The sequence below is a fragment of the Mobula hypostoma genome, chromosome 10, assembly GCF_963921235.1.
Source record: "Mobula hypostoma chromosome 10, sMobHyp1.1, whole genome shotgun sequence".
Classification (NCBI taxonomy): Eukaryota; Metazoa; Chordata; class Chondrichthyes; order Myliobatiformes; family Myliobatidae; genus Mobula; species Mobula hypostoma.
Window position 1 is genome coordinate 31,463,224 of NC_086106.1, and position 14,003 is coordinate 31,477,226.

At 46.1% G+C, this 14,003-nt stretch overlaps 1 protein-coding gene across 1 annotated transcript in view; it reads left to right on the forward strand.

Moving 5' to 3' along the window:
* The window catches only part of LOC134352789 (tubulin polyglutamylase ttll6-like), a 70,460-nt gene that overhangs the window by 29,504 nt on the left and 26,953 nt on the right, over positions 1-14,003 (forward strand). Inside the window, exons 6-7 of the mRNA XM_063060256.1 lie at positions 5,703-5,788; positions 11,102-11,327. Of these exons, the coding sequence (XP_062916326.1) occupies positions 5,703-5,788; positions 11,102-11,327 (312 nt within the window). The remainder of the gene's footprint in view (positions 1-5,702; positions 5,789-11,101; positions 11,328-14,003) is intronic.

Sequence of the window (14,003 nt, forward strand, 5' to 3'; positions counted from 1 at the left end):
AGGAAAGTAAAGTAAAGGTATAAGAGAGGAATTGGCCAGAGTAAATTGGGAGGAGATGCTGGCAGGGAAGACAGCAGAGCAGCAATGGCACAAGTTTCTGGGAAAAAATGGGGAAGTTGCAGGATGAATGTATTCCAAAAACAAAGAAATACTCGAATGGCAAAATGCTACAACCGTAGCTGACAAGGGAAGTCAAAACTAATGTAAAAGCAAAAGAGAGGGTATACAACAGAGCAAAAATTAGTGGGAAGAAAGAAGGCTGGGAAGCTTTTAAAACCCTAGAGAGAGCAACTAAAAGAATCATTAGGAGGGAAAAGATGTAATATGAAAGCAAGCTAGCAAATAATATCAAAGTTGATAGAAAAAGCATTTTCAAGTATATAAAAGATAAAGGAGAAATGAGAGTGGATATAGGACCGCTAGAAACTGAGCCCAGAGAAATAATAACGGGGGACAAGAGGTGGCAAATGAACTAAATAAGTATTTTGCACCAGTCCTCACTGTGGAAGACACTAGCAGTGTGCCAGATTTGAAGAGTGTGAGGGAAGAGAAGTGAGTGCAGTTTCTATTACAAGGTTGAAGGTGCTCAAAAAGCTGAAAGACCAAAAGGTACTTTTTTCAGCTGGACCAGATGAACTGCAAACTGGGGTTTTGAAAGAGGTAGTGGTAGTGAGTGTTGAGGCATTTGTAATGATCTTTCAAAAATCATTGGACTCTGGTATGAAAATTCCAAATGTCACTTCACTCTTTAAGAAAGGAGGAAGGCAGCAGAAAGGAAATTATAGACCAGTCAGCCTGACCTCAGTGGTTGGGAAGATGTGGGAGTTGATTGTTAAGGATGAGGCTATAGAGTACTTGGTGACACAGGACAGGATAGGACAAAGTCAACACGGTTTTCTTAAGGGAAAATACTGTCTGACGAACCTGTTGGAATTCTTTGAGGCGATTACAAGTAGGATAGATAAAGGGGACGCAGTGGACGTTGTATATCTGGGCTTTCAGAAGGTGCCACACATGAGGCTGCTTACCAAGTTAAGAGCCCATGGTATTACTGGGAAGTTTTTAACATGGTTAGAGCATTGGCTAATTAGTCGGAGGCAGCGAGTGGGAATAAAAGGATCCCTTTCTGGATGGCTGCCAGTGAGTAGTGGTGTTCCGTAGGGGTCGGTGTTGGACCATTTCTTTTTATGCTGTATATAAATGTCTTAGATGGTGAAATAGATGGCAAGTTTGCAGATGATACGGAGATTGGTGGAGGGGCAAGTAGTGTGGAAGAAGCAGGTAGGATGCAGAAGGACAGATAGATTAGGAGAATGGGCAAGAAAGTGGCAAATGAAATACAATGTTGGAAAATGCATAGTTGTGCATTTTGGTAGTAAGAGATAAATGTTCAGATTATTTTCTAAATGGGAAGAAAAATTCAAAAATTTGTGATGCAAAGGGACTTGGGAGTCCTTGTACAGAACACCCTAAAGGGTAACTTGCAGGTTGAGTCAGTGGTGAGGAAGGCAAATGCAATGTTAGCATTCATTTCAAGAGGTCTAGAATACAAGAGCAGGGACATGATGCTGAGGCTTTATAAGGCACTGCTGACGCCTCACCTTAAGCACTGTGAACTGTTTTGGGCTCCTTATCTAAGAAAAGATGTGCTGGCATTGGAGAGGGTTGAGAGGAGGTGCACAAGGATGAGTCTGGGAATGAAAGGGTTATCATATGAGGAACATCTGATGTATCTGGGCCTGTACTCGCTGGAATTTAGAAGGATGAGAGGGGATCTGATTGAAACCTTTCGAATATTGGAAGTCCTAGGCAGAGTAGACGTGGAAAGAATGTTTCCCATGGTGGGGGAGTCTAGGACAAGAGAGCAGAACCTCAAGGTAGAGGGGCATCCGCTTAAAACAGAGATGCGGAGAAAGTTCTTCAGTCAAAGAGTGGTGAATTTGTGGAATTTGTTACCACAGGCAGCTGCAGAGGACAGGTCGTTGGGTGTATTTAAGGCAGAAATTGATTAGTTCTTCAATGGCCGTGGCACCAAAGGTTACGGGGAGAAGGCTGTGTGGTGGGGTTGAGGAGGGGAGGAAAAGGATCAGCCATGATTGAATGGCGGAGCTGACGATGAGCCAAATGGCCTAATTCTGCTCCTGTGACTTATGATTTTATGGTAGTACAGAGAATTTAACACCGTGAACGTTAGGACTGAGAAATGCATTCAAACAGAGAGATCCGTAACTTCTTGAAAAAGAAATCACAGGTAGGTAGGGTCGTAAAGAGAGCTTTTGGGGCACACTGGCTTTCATAAGTCAAGGTATTGAGTACAGAAGTTGGGATGTTATGTTGGAACCACTTCTTTTTACATTATATATCAAGGATTTCGATGATGGAGTTGATGGCTTCGAGGCTAAGTTAGCGAACGATCCGAAGATCGGTGGGGGCGGGGGGCAGGGGGGCAGGTAGTATCGAGGAAGCAGAGAGGTGCAGAAGGATTTAGACGTGTAGGAGAATATGCAAAGAGGTGGCAGACGGAAAACAGTGTTGGGAAGTGTATGGTCATGTACTTCGGTAGAAAACTTAAAAGCATAGACAATTGTATGACTGGAGAGAAAACTCAAAACTCAGAGGTGCAAAGGGACTTGGGAGTCTTCAAGCAGGATTCCATAAAGGTTAATTTGTTGGTTAAGTCAGTGATAAGGAAGGTGTTAGCATTCATTTTGAGAGGAATAGAACATAAAAACAAGGATATAATGTTTTATATGGAACACTCACAGAATGCTGAAAGAGCTCAGCAGGCCCAGGAGCATCTATGGAGTATTTGGGGCCCTGAATGGAAGTGAGAGAGGAGGTGCAGGGCAAGCGGGTGGAACAAGCATTGCACCTGACACTACACCTCGTCCCTCACTGCCATTCAGGAGGCAACACTTCATCTGTGAGTCTGTTGGGGTTCATCTACTGTATCTGATGCTCTTGGTCTGACCTCCTGTATGTCAGTGAGTCCCGACGCAGATTGGGAGACCGCCTTGCAGAGCACCTACACTCCGTCTGTCAGAAAAACCCATTTCAAGTCTACTTCCCATTCCCATTCTGACATGTTAGTCCTCGACTGCCACGATGAGGCCACACTCAGGTTGGAGGAGCAGCACCTTGTATTCCGTCTGGGTAGCCTCCAACCTGATGGCATGAATGTCGACTTCTCTAACCTCTGGTAATAGCCCCCAACTTTATCATTCCCATTCCCGTTTCCCTCTTTCACCTCATCTCCTTACCTGCCAATCACCTCCTACTGGTGCTCCCTCCCCTTCCCTTTCTTCCAAAGTCTTCTATCCTCTCCTGTCAGATTCCCCCTTCTCCAGCCCTTTATCTCTTTCACCAATTGACTTTCCAGTTCTTTACTTCACCCCCCCCTCCTCCCAGTTTCATCCATCACCTACCACCTTGTACTCCTTCCTCCCCTCCCCCCGCACCTTCTTGCTGTAACTTCTCATCTGTCCTGATGAAGGGTCTTGGTCTGAAACGTCAACCTTTTGCTGTTTCCCATAGATGCTGCCTGGCCTGCTGAGTTCCTCCAGTATTGTGTGTGTGTTGCTCAGATTTCCAGCATCTGCAGGGTTTCTCCTCCTTGAGGCTTTAGAAGGCACTGGCGAGGCCTCCCTCCCTTGGGGTATTGTGAGCTGTTCTGGGCCCCAGAAAGGATATGGTGACACTGGAGAGGGTTGAAAGGAGGTTGACAAAAATGATTCCGGGATTGAAAGGCTTATTATATGAGGAGCATTTGATGGCTCTGGGCCTTAACTGACTGGAATTTAAAAGAATGAGGTGTTGGGGGAGGGTGTGAAATCTCATCAAAACCTATCGAATGTTGGAAAGCATTGACAGAGTGGATGTGGAGAGGATGTTTCCTCTAGTGGGGGAGGCCAAGACCAGAGGACACAGCCTCAGAGTAGAGGGATGTAGATTTAGAACAGAGATGAGGAGGAATTTCTTTAGTTTGTAGAATTCGTTACTACATGCTGTGAAGGCCAAGTCGTCGGGTATACTTAAGGCAGAGCTTGTTAGGTTCTTGATTTGTCAGGGCATAAATGGATACGGAGATTGGGGCTGAGAGGAAAATAGATCAGCCATGATGAAATGTCAGACAAGACTGGATGGGTCAAATGGCCCAATCCTGCTCCTACAACTTACAATCTTGTGACGTGGACTACTCCGAAAAGAAAAGCTCAGCCCATATTTCATAAGCAGAATTGGACTCAGAATCAAGTTTACTATCATTGTCATTTGCCATGAAATTTGAGGTTATGCGGCAGCAGTACATTGCAGTACGTAATAATGAAAGTTATAAATTACAAAAAGAAATATATTTTAAAAATTAAATAAGTTGTGCAAAACAAGACCAAGAGACAAATGTTATTGAGGTACTGTACATGGGTTCATTGTTCATTCTGAAATCTAATGGCGGAGGGGAGCAATCTGTTCCTGAATTGTTGAGTGTGTGTCTCCTCCGTGACGGTAGAAATGAAAAGAGGCTTTACCTGGGTGGCGAGGCTCCCTCAAGATGGATGTTGCCTTTTCAAGATGTCCTCGAAAGTGGGGAGGATTGTGCTCAGGATGGCTGATTTATTATCCCTCTCGCCTGTTTTCTCCTGCCTTCTCCTGTTAACCTTTGATGCCCTGACTAAACAAGAACCTATCAACCTCTGCTTTAATACACTCAATGACTTGTCCTCCACAGCGGTCCGTGGCAACAAATTCCACAGATTCACCACCCTCTGGCTAAAGAAATTCCTCACCTCTGCCCTAAAGGGAAGTTCTTCTATTCTGAGGCTTTGCCCTCTGCTCTTAGAGACAGCTGTGATAGTCCTCGACTGCCACGATGAGGCCACACTCAGGTTGGAGAAGCAGCACCTTGTATTCCGTCTGGGTAGCCTCCAACCTGATGGCGTGAATGTCGACTTCTCTAACCTCTGGTAATTGCCCCCAACTTTATCATTCCCATTCCTATTTCCCTCTTTCACCTCATCTCCTTACCTGCCAATCACCTCCTACTCGTGCTCCCTCCCCTTCCCTTTCTCCTCTCCTATCAGATTCCCCCTTCTCCAGCCCTTTATCTCTTTCACCAATTGACTTCCCAGTTCCCAGTTCCCAGTTCCCAGTTCCCCCCTCCCACTACAGGAAACATCCTCTCCACGTTGATTTTCAATATTTGATGGTTTTCGTTGAGATCCCCCATCATCCTTTTAAACTTCAGCGAGTATAGGCCCAGAGGGAGCAATGCTCCTCAAATGACAACCCTTTCATTCTCGTGAACCTCCCCCAGACCCTCTCCAATACCAGCTCACCAATTCTTAGATAAGGGGCTCAGAACTGCTCACAATACTCCAGAGTTCGGTCTGAGTTATAAAGCCTCAGCCTCGCATCCTTGCTCTGACTGACGGCACCCATCCTTCTGCACTGCGCTTCAGATGAGCGATCCTTTGACTTGGCGATGTTTTGGGGCTGCAAAAACTGCTTTAAGATGCAAGGCTTCCTTCAGTTTCACCTTCTTGCCACCTGCCGACTGCTCTTCATCACCACAGGAAAAGTGAAGCCGAGAGGAATGAGGAAAATAGCATTTGAGCAGCTTCTGGCTGGGGTGGCGTTAGTGTGACACGATAACTGAGGGCAATGTCCCTGACTGAGAAACCAACATCTTTATCTTCTGCCTCTCACAGGATGACGTCCACAAGCACCTCACCAATTACGCCATCAACAAGCGTATGATGAACATTGTCCCGGATGAAAAGAAAGGCAGTAAAAGGTGAGACCATATGCAGCAGGGTGCACCCTTCACCATGAGCAGGCACATTATAGAAGGTCAGCGTTGGAGTGATTTTTGGGGTTAGGACATAGACATTTAGCAATTGAATTTGGCTACCAGTCTTCATATCTGAATATGTGTTGTGGATTTTATTTGGAGTGCAGATCTGAACTTTATATGCAGGCATCCGTCTTGTGAGACCATGGAAGGTTCCCCTTGGAAGTTTACACCTTGGAAGCTTTCCAGGGCGCAGGCCTGGGCAAGGTTGTATGGAAGACCAGCAGTTGCCCATGCTGCATATCTCCCCTCTCCACGCCACCGATGTTGTCCGAGGGAAGGGCATTGGGACCCATACAGCTTGGCAGTGGTGTTAACGCAGAGCAGTGTGTGGTTAAGTACCTTGCTCAAGGACACAACACGCTGCCTCGGCCAAGGCTCGAACTAGCGACCTTCAGATCACTAGAGGGACGCTTTAACCACTTGGCCACATGCCAACACGTGACCAAGTCCGAACATGTGGCCAGCTCTGAACAATGGGTTTCTAAAAGCCATGAATCCCAGCACAATGACAATGGTGATTAAAATTCATTTGGATGTGTGTGGTGTGGCTGTGAATCAGGAGGTGTGAAGGTCGAATGTAGTTTCAAAGAAAGCATTGTCCATGCATTGTAAGTATGGAGTTGCCCTTTGCCATTTGGCACATAAAATATCGAGCCCCACGTCAGGCCGGCCAGACCTTTTGACCAGGAGTGTCTCCATAAAATGCCTTCTCTACCTTGCTTTGTCGAATAAAGAAGCTGCTTTGTATCTACCAGTAATTTTCTTCGCTGGCTTCATTCATGCAACAACCTTAGTGAGCAGGCACGTTGTAGAAGGAAGGGGAGCACACAGCAGCAGCTTAGTGAAGCCCTTAACTCTGTTGCCACTACTTCAGGTTGTCATAACTGGCGGAATGCTCCCAATGGCATGCTATAAGACCATCAGATATAGGGGCAAAGTGGGCCATTTGGCCCATTGAGTCTGCTCTGCCATTTAATCATGGGCTGATCCAATTCTTTCAGTCATCCCCACTCCCCTGCTTTCACCCCATACTCTGGCTAATCAAGAACCTATCTATCTCTGCCTTAAATGAACTCAATGACTTGGCCCCCACAGCCGCTCATGGCAACAAATTCCACAGATTTACCACCCTCTGACTAAAGTAATTTCTCTGCATCTCAGTTCTAAATGGAAGTCCTTCAATCCTGAAGTCATGCCCTCTTGTCCTAGAATCCTGTCCCATGCCCTCCAATAACTTCTGACAACCAAGTCTAGCTCCTGGCCTTCACATGTGGCTTAGCCACTATGCTGGGCAGAATCATTTCTATTGACAGGAGAAGGGGCAAAGGTGGATTAATGGCATCTTAAATCCAGTCGCTTCAGGCAGGTGGGACTCATCAACCATGGCTGGCCCCTCGTCTAGGAGAAGGAAAACTCTGATCTCAAACCTCTCATTGCCCTGCGACTACACCCACTCATAGGGAAGGCTTCAGCAGTAAACCCTGAGGGAAAACATCTGCGGCAGTCCCACGTTGAGTTCAACACTGACTGGCAACTCCTGCGATGCTGCTGGTACCAGGCTGTGTTGCTCTCTGCCGTTCCTTTGGGTTCATCAACTGTGTGGAGATGGGGAGCTTGCTACATGGGCAACAGCTTGCTTTCCATATCTGGGCTTAGTAGCTAAGCCACACGTGAAGGCCAGGAGCTGTGACTTGGTTGTCAGAGGCAATATTGAGGCACACGCCATTGGGAGCATTTAATAGGCAGCGGGAGCTCGTCCCCACTACCACCCCATGGCTATAACAACCTTAAGGAACGGAGTGAAGCTGAAATTGTTGCAATGGACGACTGGAAGCGGACCCAAGTGCAGAACACCGACACGGAGGTAGAATTAACAGAAGTGTGTTTATTAATAGTTGCGAGGAAGGCCGGAGAGTGAGGATTAGATGCTTACATGGACAACAAACCGGAGTAGCCCGGACCCAGAGCTTGGTTATGCAGCTTGGACACGAAGCCTGGACTCGGACTCAGACATGGAGCCTGGACTCGGACTCAGACATGGAGCCTGGACTCGGACTCAGACACGGAGCCCGGACTTGGACTCGGACTCGGATACGGAGCCCAGACTTGGACTCGGACTGGGACTGGGACACAGAGCCCGGACTCGGACTCGGACTCGGATACGGAGCCCGGACTTGGACACAGAACAACAAAACCAAACAACGACAGACAATTTGTATCTTGATTCGGTGTAGCAGCAAACGGCCAGCAATACTCAGCAGGACACAAAATTACAAAACCAAACAACGACGGTCCGTTCGTATCTTGACTGGAAATAGCAGCAAACGGCCGACAATACTCAGCTGGACACGAGACGACAGAATTCCCAAAGCAACCCCAGGCACCGAAGCAACTTAGAGTCGACTATTCTTAGTGGCCCGGAACGTGCTTTGCCGCACTGGCTGAGGTGACAGTCCAGTCCCAAGTAGATGTAAGCCGGAGTTATTATGTTTCCAGTTGGGATGAGAATCAGGTGCCTTAGTCAAGGAGCCAGGTAAAACACGGGGAAAAGGAAATGAACAGAAATGAGGAGTCAACTGACTGGACCGTGACTGAAATAACAGATAAAAGTGAGTGGAAAGACAATGCTAAACACTCTCTCATTCAAATCTGCAGACAGGAGTCATTATTAATGATGAATAAATAATGACAGTAATGAGCAGGAGTCAATTCTACGTCCCTTGCCACAGGGAATGTCCCTGGACTGGAATATCTCTTAGGATGTCCTGCTAATTGGGATTGCCCCAATCTGGTATTTCGTGTCCAGCAAGAACCATGGACCTAGAAAAAAGAAATGTGAGCTAAATCCCATGAAGGCAGACAAATTTACATCAGTGATGGGATAAATCTGGAATAAAGGTCTGTAAGACATGGCAACTGTTGAGCTGTTGCTAAAAAGCTCTTTAGTGAGGGAAATCTCCCATTTCCTCCTCATATTTGAGGCCTACAACACTGCTGTGGCCTTACCATTGCTTGCAATGGGCCGTAAGTTCATGGACCCTATGCAGATTACAGAGAAGGAGGTGCTTGCTGTCCTGAGGAAAATCAGAGTGGGTAAATCCCCAGGGCCTGACAAAGTGTTCCCTCAGACCCTGGGGGGAGGCTAGTGCAGAAACTGCAGGGCCCCAGCAGAGATATTTAAATGATTCTTAGTGACAAGAAAGGTTCTAAACATAAACCAGGAAATTACAGACTGCTCAGTCTGACATCAGCAGTGGGATAGTTATTGGAAAGTATTCTAAGGGACTGGATATATGAGTATTTGGATAGACATGGGACTGATTCAGGATAGTCAGCATGGCTTTGTGCATGGTAAGTCATGTCTAACCAATCCTGGAGAGTTTTTTGAGCAAGTTACCAGGAAAGTGGATGAAGGCAAAGCAGTGGATATTGTCCATATGGACTTTAGCAAGGCATTTGACAAGATCCCGTATGTGAGGTTGGTCAAGAGGGTTCAGTCGCTTGGCATTCAGCATGGGTTGTAAATTGGATTGGACATTGGCTTTGTGGGAGAAGCCAGAGAGTGGTAGTAGAGGTTTGCCTCTCTGACTGGAGGCCTGTGACCAGTGGTGTACTGCAGGGACCAGTGCTGGACCCATTGTTGTTTGTCATCTCTATCAGTGTTCTGGACGATAATGTAGTTAACTGGATCAGTAAATTTGCAGATGACACCACGTTTGAGGATATAGTGGACAGTGAGGAAGGCGGTCATGGCTTGCAGAGGGATCTGGATCAGCTGGAAAAATGGGTTGAAAAAATGGCAGCTGGAAATCAATGCAGACAAGTGCAAGGTGTTACATTTAGGTAGCACCAGCCGGGGAAGGTCTTACAGAGTGAATGGTAGGGCACTGAGGAGTGCGGTAGAACAAAGGGATCTGGGAATAGAGGTCCAAAATTCGTTGAAAGTAGTGTCACAGGTAGAAAGAAAGCTGTTGTCACATCGTCTTCCATAAATCAATGTATCGAGTACAAGAGATGGGATGTTATGTTGAAGTTGTATAAGACATTGGTGAGGCCTAATTTGGAGTATCGTATGCAGTTCTGGTCACCTACCTACAGGAAAGATGTATAGTAAATAAGGTTGAAAGAGTAGAGGAAAAATTTACAAAAATGTAGCTGGGTCTGGAGGACCTGAGTTATAAGGAAAGATTGAATAGGTTAGGACTTTCTGCCTCAGAATGTAGAAGGTTGAGAGGAGATTTGACAGAAATATTCAAGATTATGAGGGGTATAGATAGGGTAAATGCAAGCAGGCTTTTTCCATTGAGGTTGTGTGACCACAACCAGGGATCATGGGTTAGGGTGAAAGGTGAAAAGTTGAAGGGAAACATGAGGAGAAACGCCTTCACTCAGATGGTGGTGACCAGTGTGGAATGAGCTGCCAACACAAGTGCTGCATGCGTGCTCGGTTTCAACGTTTCAGCAACGTTTGGATAGGATGGAGGACTATGATCCTGGTGCAGGTCAATGGGTGTCGGCAGTTTAGCAGGTTTTGGCATGGACAAGATGGGCCAAAAGGCCTGTTCCTGTGCTGTACTTTTCCATGACAATGACTCTAGAAACACTGATTCGTTACGTCAGGCTTGTTACACGGAGCTTGGGAGGGTGAGACTAGAACTAGAGCTCGTGGGTTAAGGGTGAAAGGTGAGAAGTTTAAGGGAAACATGAAGGGAAACTTCTTCACTCGGAGGGTGGTGAGAGTATGGAGCAAGCTGCCAGCAGAAGAGATAGATGGAGGTGCGATTTCAACATTTAAGATACATTTGTACATGGATGGTCGGGCTGCAGACTGGGTGCCAGTCAATGGGACCAGACAGATTAATGATTCAGCATGGACTAGATGGGCCAAAGGGCCTGTTTGTTTACTGCAGTGCTTTCTGACTGTGAATGTAAACCACCAGGCAACTTCACAAGATGGAATATCGTGGGTTCAGGGTGCAGTCAACCTTTTCAAAGGCAACTATGAATCGGCAAGAAATCACTTCCAATAAATCCTGTCAAAAAGGGGGGAAATTAATCAAGAGAGCTGATATTTCCTTCAATGGATACGCAGTCTATCTTGTGGCTTGCAGTGCTATTGACCTCTCACACAATAACACAAATGGTGGGCAGAGTACTTGATCAGCGAAGTCACTCGGCAATGCCATCCGATGGATGAACGGTGGCCTGCGATAGATTAGAACTGACGGCTCTGTAAAATGTTGTTTCTTGCAGAAAGCTGTCTTTCTTTAACCAGTACATGGAGAGCAATGCCTATGACCTGGAGGTGCTGTGGAGCAGTATTGAAGACGTGATCATCAAAACCATTCTGTCTGTGTATCCGGCCCTGAGGAACACCTACTTCACCTGCTTCCCAAATCACGGGTCTGGGAGTGCTTGCTTTCAGCTCCTCGGCTTTGACATCCTGCTGGACCACACCTTCAAACCCTGGCTGATGAAGGTACGTGCGCCTCTGGGATACATAAAGGTTAAGCAGATAATTTAGGTGACCACATAAAACAAGCAAATGTAACATCATGATGGGATGGCCAGTAATATCGTGAAGGATCGCACCAACCCTGCTCACTGTTTGTCCCCACTCCCATCAGGGAGGAGGCTCTGTAGCATCCACACCAGGACCACCAGACTCAAAAACTGTTACTTTCCCCAAGCAGTCCTCCAAGAGGACCGCAACCATGTTGTAGGGTTTGGAGACTTGCGCGCCTCAATGTCCCAGAGAGGTCTGCACGCTGGAGCCGGGGCTTTAGGCTTTGGCTCTGGGTAGGGTCACCCATGACAAACAGGTCAAAGGGTAGAGGCCAGACTGAGAGCGGTGTACCGGTCCTCCAGGTTCGAGGGCTCAACTCAGCACTAACAGCACTGACCACGAAAACAAAACCGTTACGCAAACAGCAATGAAGAATCCTCCTACATCTGAGTGTGGCGGTGTTCCTGAGTCTCCACCTGGGACTTACATGTCCGACAGTAGTGAAAACCGAGAGGAAGCTACGGGCATGATCAAGGAATCTCTGAACACCACCACAGATGGAGGACCTTCACTGTTGTCCTAAACACCAGCGCTGTAATGGTCAGTCAGTAAGTCCCCAAGTACTGAGGCTGATCAATACCCCCACCCACTAACCTACCCCTCCACATACCCGCAACCACCACTACTTTATCATTTCCTGTCAGAGTCACCTTATGTACAGAAACTCCTGTGCCCAGCGTCACTTTATGGACATACAATCAAGCTATGCATATAAGCTATCTAATGTATTTATATTTACTGTGTTTTTTCCCATTATTATTGTGTTTTTTTTCCGCTTTTCCATTATTATTGTTATCGAAAAGGTGTTATATTTGGATGTGTGCAGTGTACAGAATAAGGTCGATGAACTAGTGGCACAGTTGCAGATTGGCATATATAATCAGAATTAGAATCGGGTTTATTATCACCGGTATGTGTCATGAAATTTGTTAACTTAGCAGCAAGAGTTCAATGGAAGTGTTCAGGAACAGTTATTACCCCACTCAACCATCAGGAAGAAGGTACAGGGTCTTGAACCAAAGGGGATATCTTCACTTAACTTCACTCACCTCAGCATTGAACTGCTCCCACAGCCTATGGACTCACTTTGAAGGACTCTTCATCTCATATTCTTGATATTTATTGTTTGTTTATTTATTTATTCTGGATGTTTTGTTTGATTCCTTTTAAATACTGTGAATGTCCTCAAGTAAGTGAATCTTAGTGAATCAACATATGCCTATGGTCATATGTACTTTGATAATAAATTTACTTTGAACTTGACTTTGAGTAGAAGAGCGAACACAGTGCAGAAGCAGTTTGACAATGACAGCCTGAAGGTAAAAAAAAGTTAATCCAACTTTCCGACTGTTATCCCAAAATCTGCTCCCTGTGGAAACAGATAGAAGGGTTCATAAAGAGAGATTTTGACACATTGGTCTTCATTAATCAAATTGTTGAGTACAGAAGCTGAGTTGTTAGATTGAAGCACTTGAAGATATTGGTGAGGTCTACTTTGGAGTATTCTGGTCACCTAACTACAGGAAAGATATCAATGATTTGAAAGATAGCAGAAAATATTCACAAGGATGTTGCTGGGTCTCGAGGGCCTGAGTTACAGGGAAAGTTATTCTCTGGAGCGCAGGGAATCAAGGAAGATTTGATAAAGGTGTACGAAACCATGAGGAACATAGAGTAAATGGAAGCATGCTTTTGTCGCTGAGGATGGGTGAGACTAGAACTAGAGGTCATGGGTTAATTGAGAAAGGTGAAATGTTTAAGGGGAACATGAAAGGGATCTTCTTCACTGAGAGAGTGGTGGGAGTGTGCCAGCGGAAGTGGCAGATGTGACATTTAAGAAAAGTTTAGATAAGTATGTGGATGGGAGGGGTATTGAGGTCTATGGTACAGGTGCAGATTGATAGGAATTGACAGAATAATATTTTGGCATGGACTAGATGGGCCAAATGGCCTACTTCTGTCTTTTAGAGCTCTTAGGCTATGACACAATGGAAGATATGCATCTGTAGATGGGTGGAGGACCATGGTCGTTTATGATAGTTCCCATAGACAAAGACCTGGCATTTGTCCATAGTTAAATCCACATTAAGATGGTTCCAGAGAGGAAGACACCAGAGGGTGATTAAAAACAAGAGAAAATCTGCAGAGGCTGGCAATCCAAAGCAACACACACATACACACACACACACAGACATACAAGGTTGTTGGTGATAGGTGAAACCAGGAGATGGGGAGTGGGGAGATAAAGATCTGAGAAATTGGTGAAAGAGATAAAGGGCTGGGGAAGGGGGAATCTGATAGGAGAGGACAGAAGGCCATGGAAGAAAGGGAAGGGGGAAGAGCACCAGAGGGAGGTGATGGGCAGGTAAGGAGATAAGGTGAGGGAGCAAAATGGGAATGGGGAATACTGAAGTTGGGGGGTCATTACCGGAAGCAGGAGAAATTGTGTCATCAGGTTGGAGGCTCCCCAGACGGAATAAGGAGTTGTTCCTCCAACCTGAGTGTGGCCTCATCGTGGCAGTAGAGGTGGCCATGGACTGACATGTTGGAATGGGAATAGGAAATAGAATTAAAATTGGTGGCCACCAG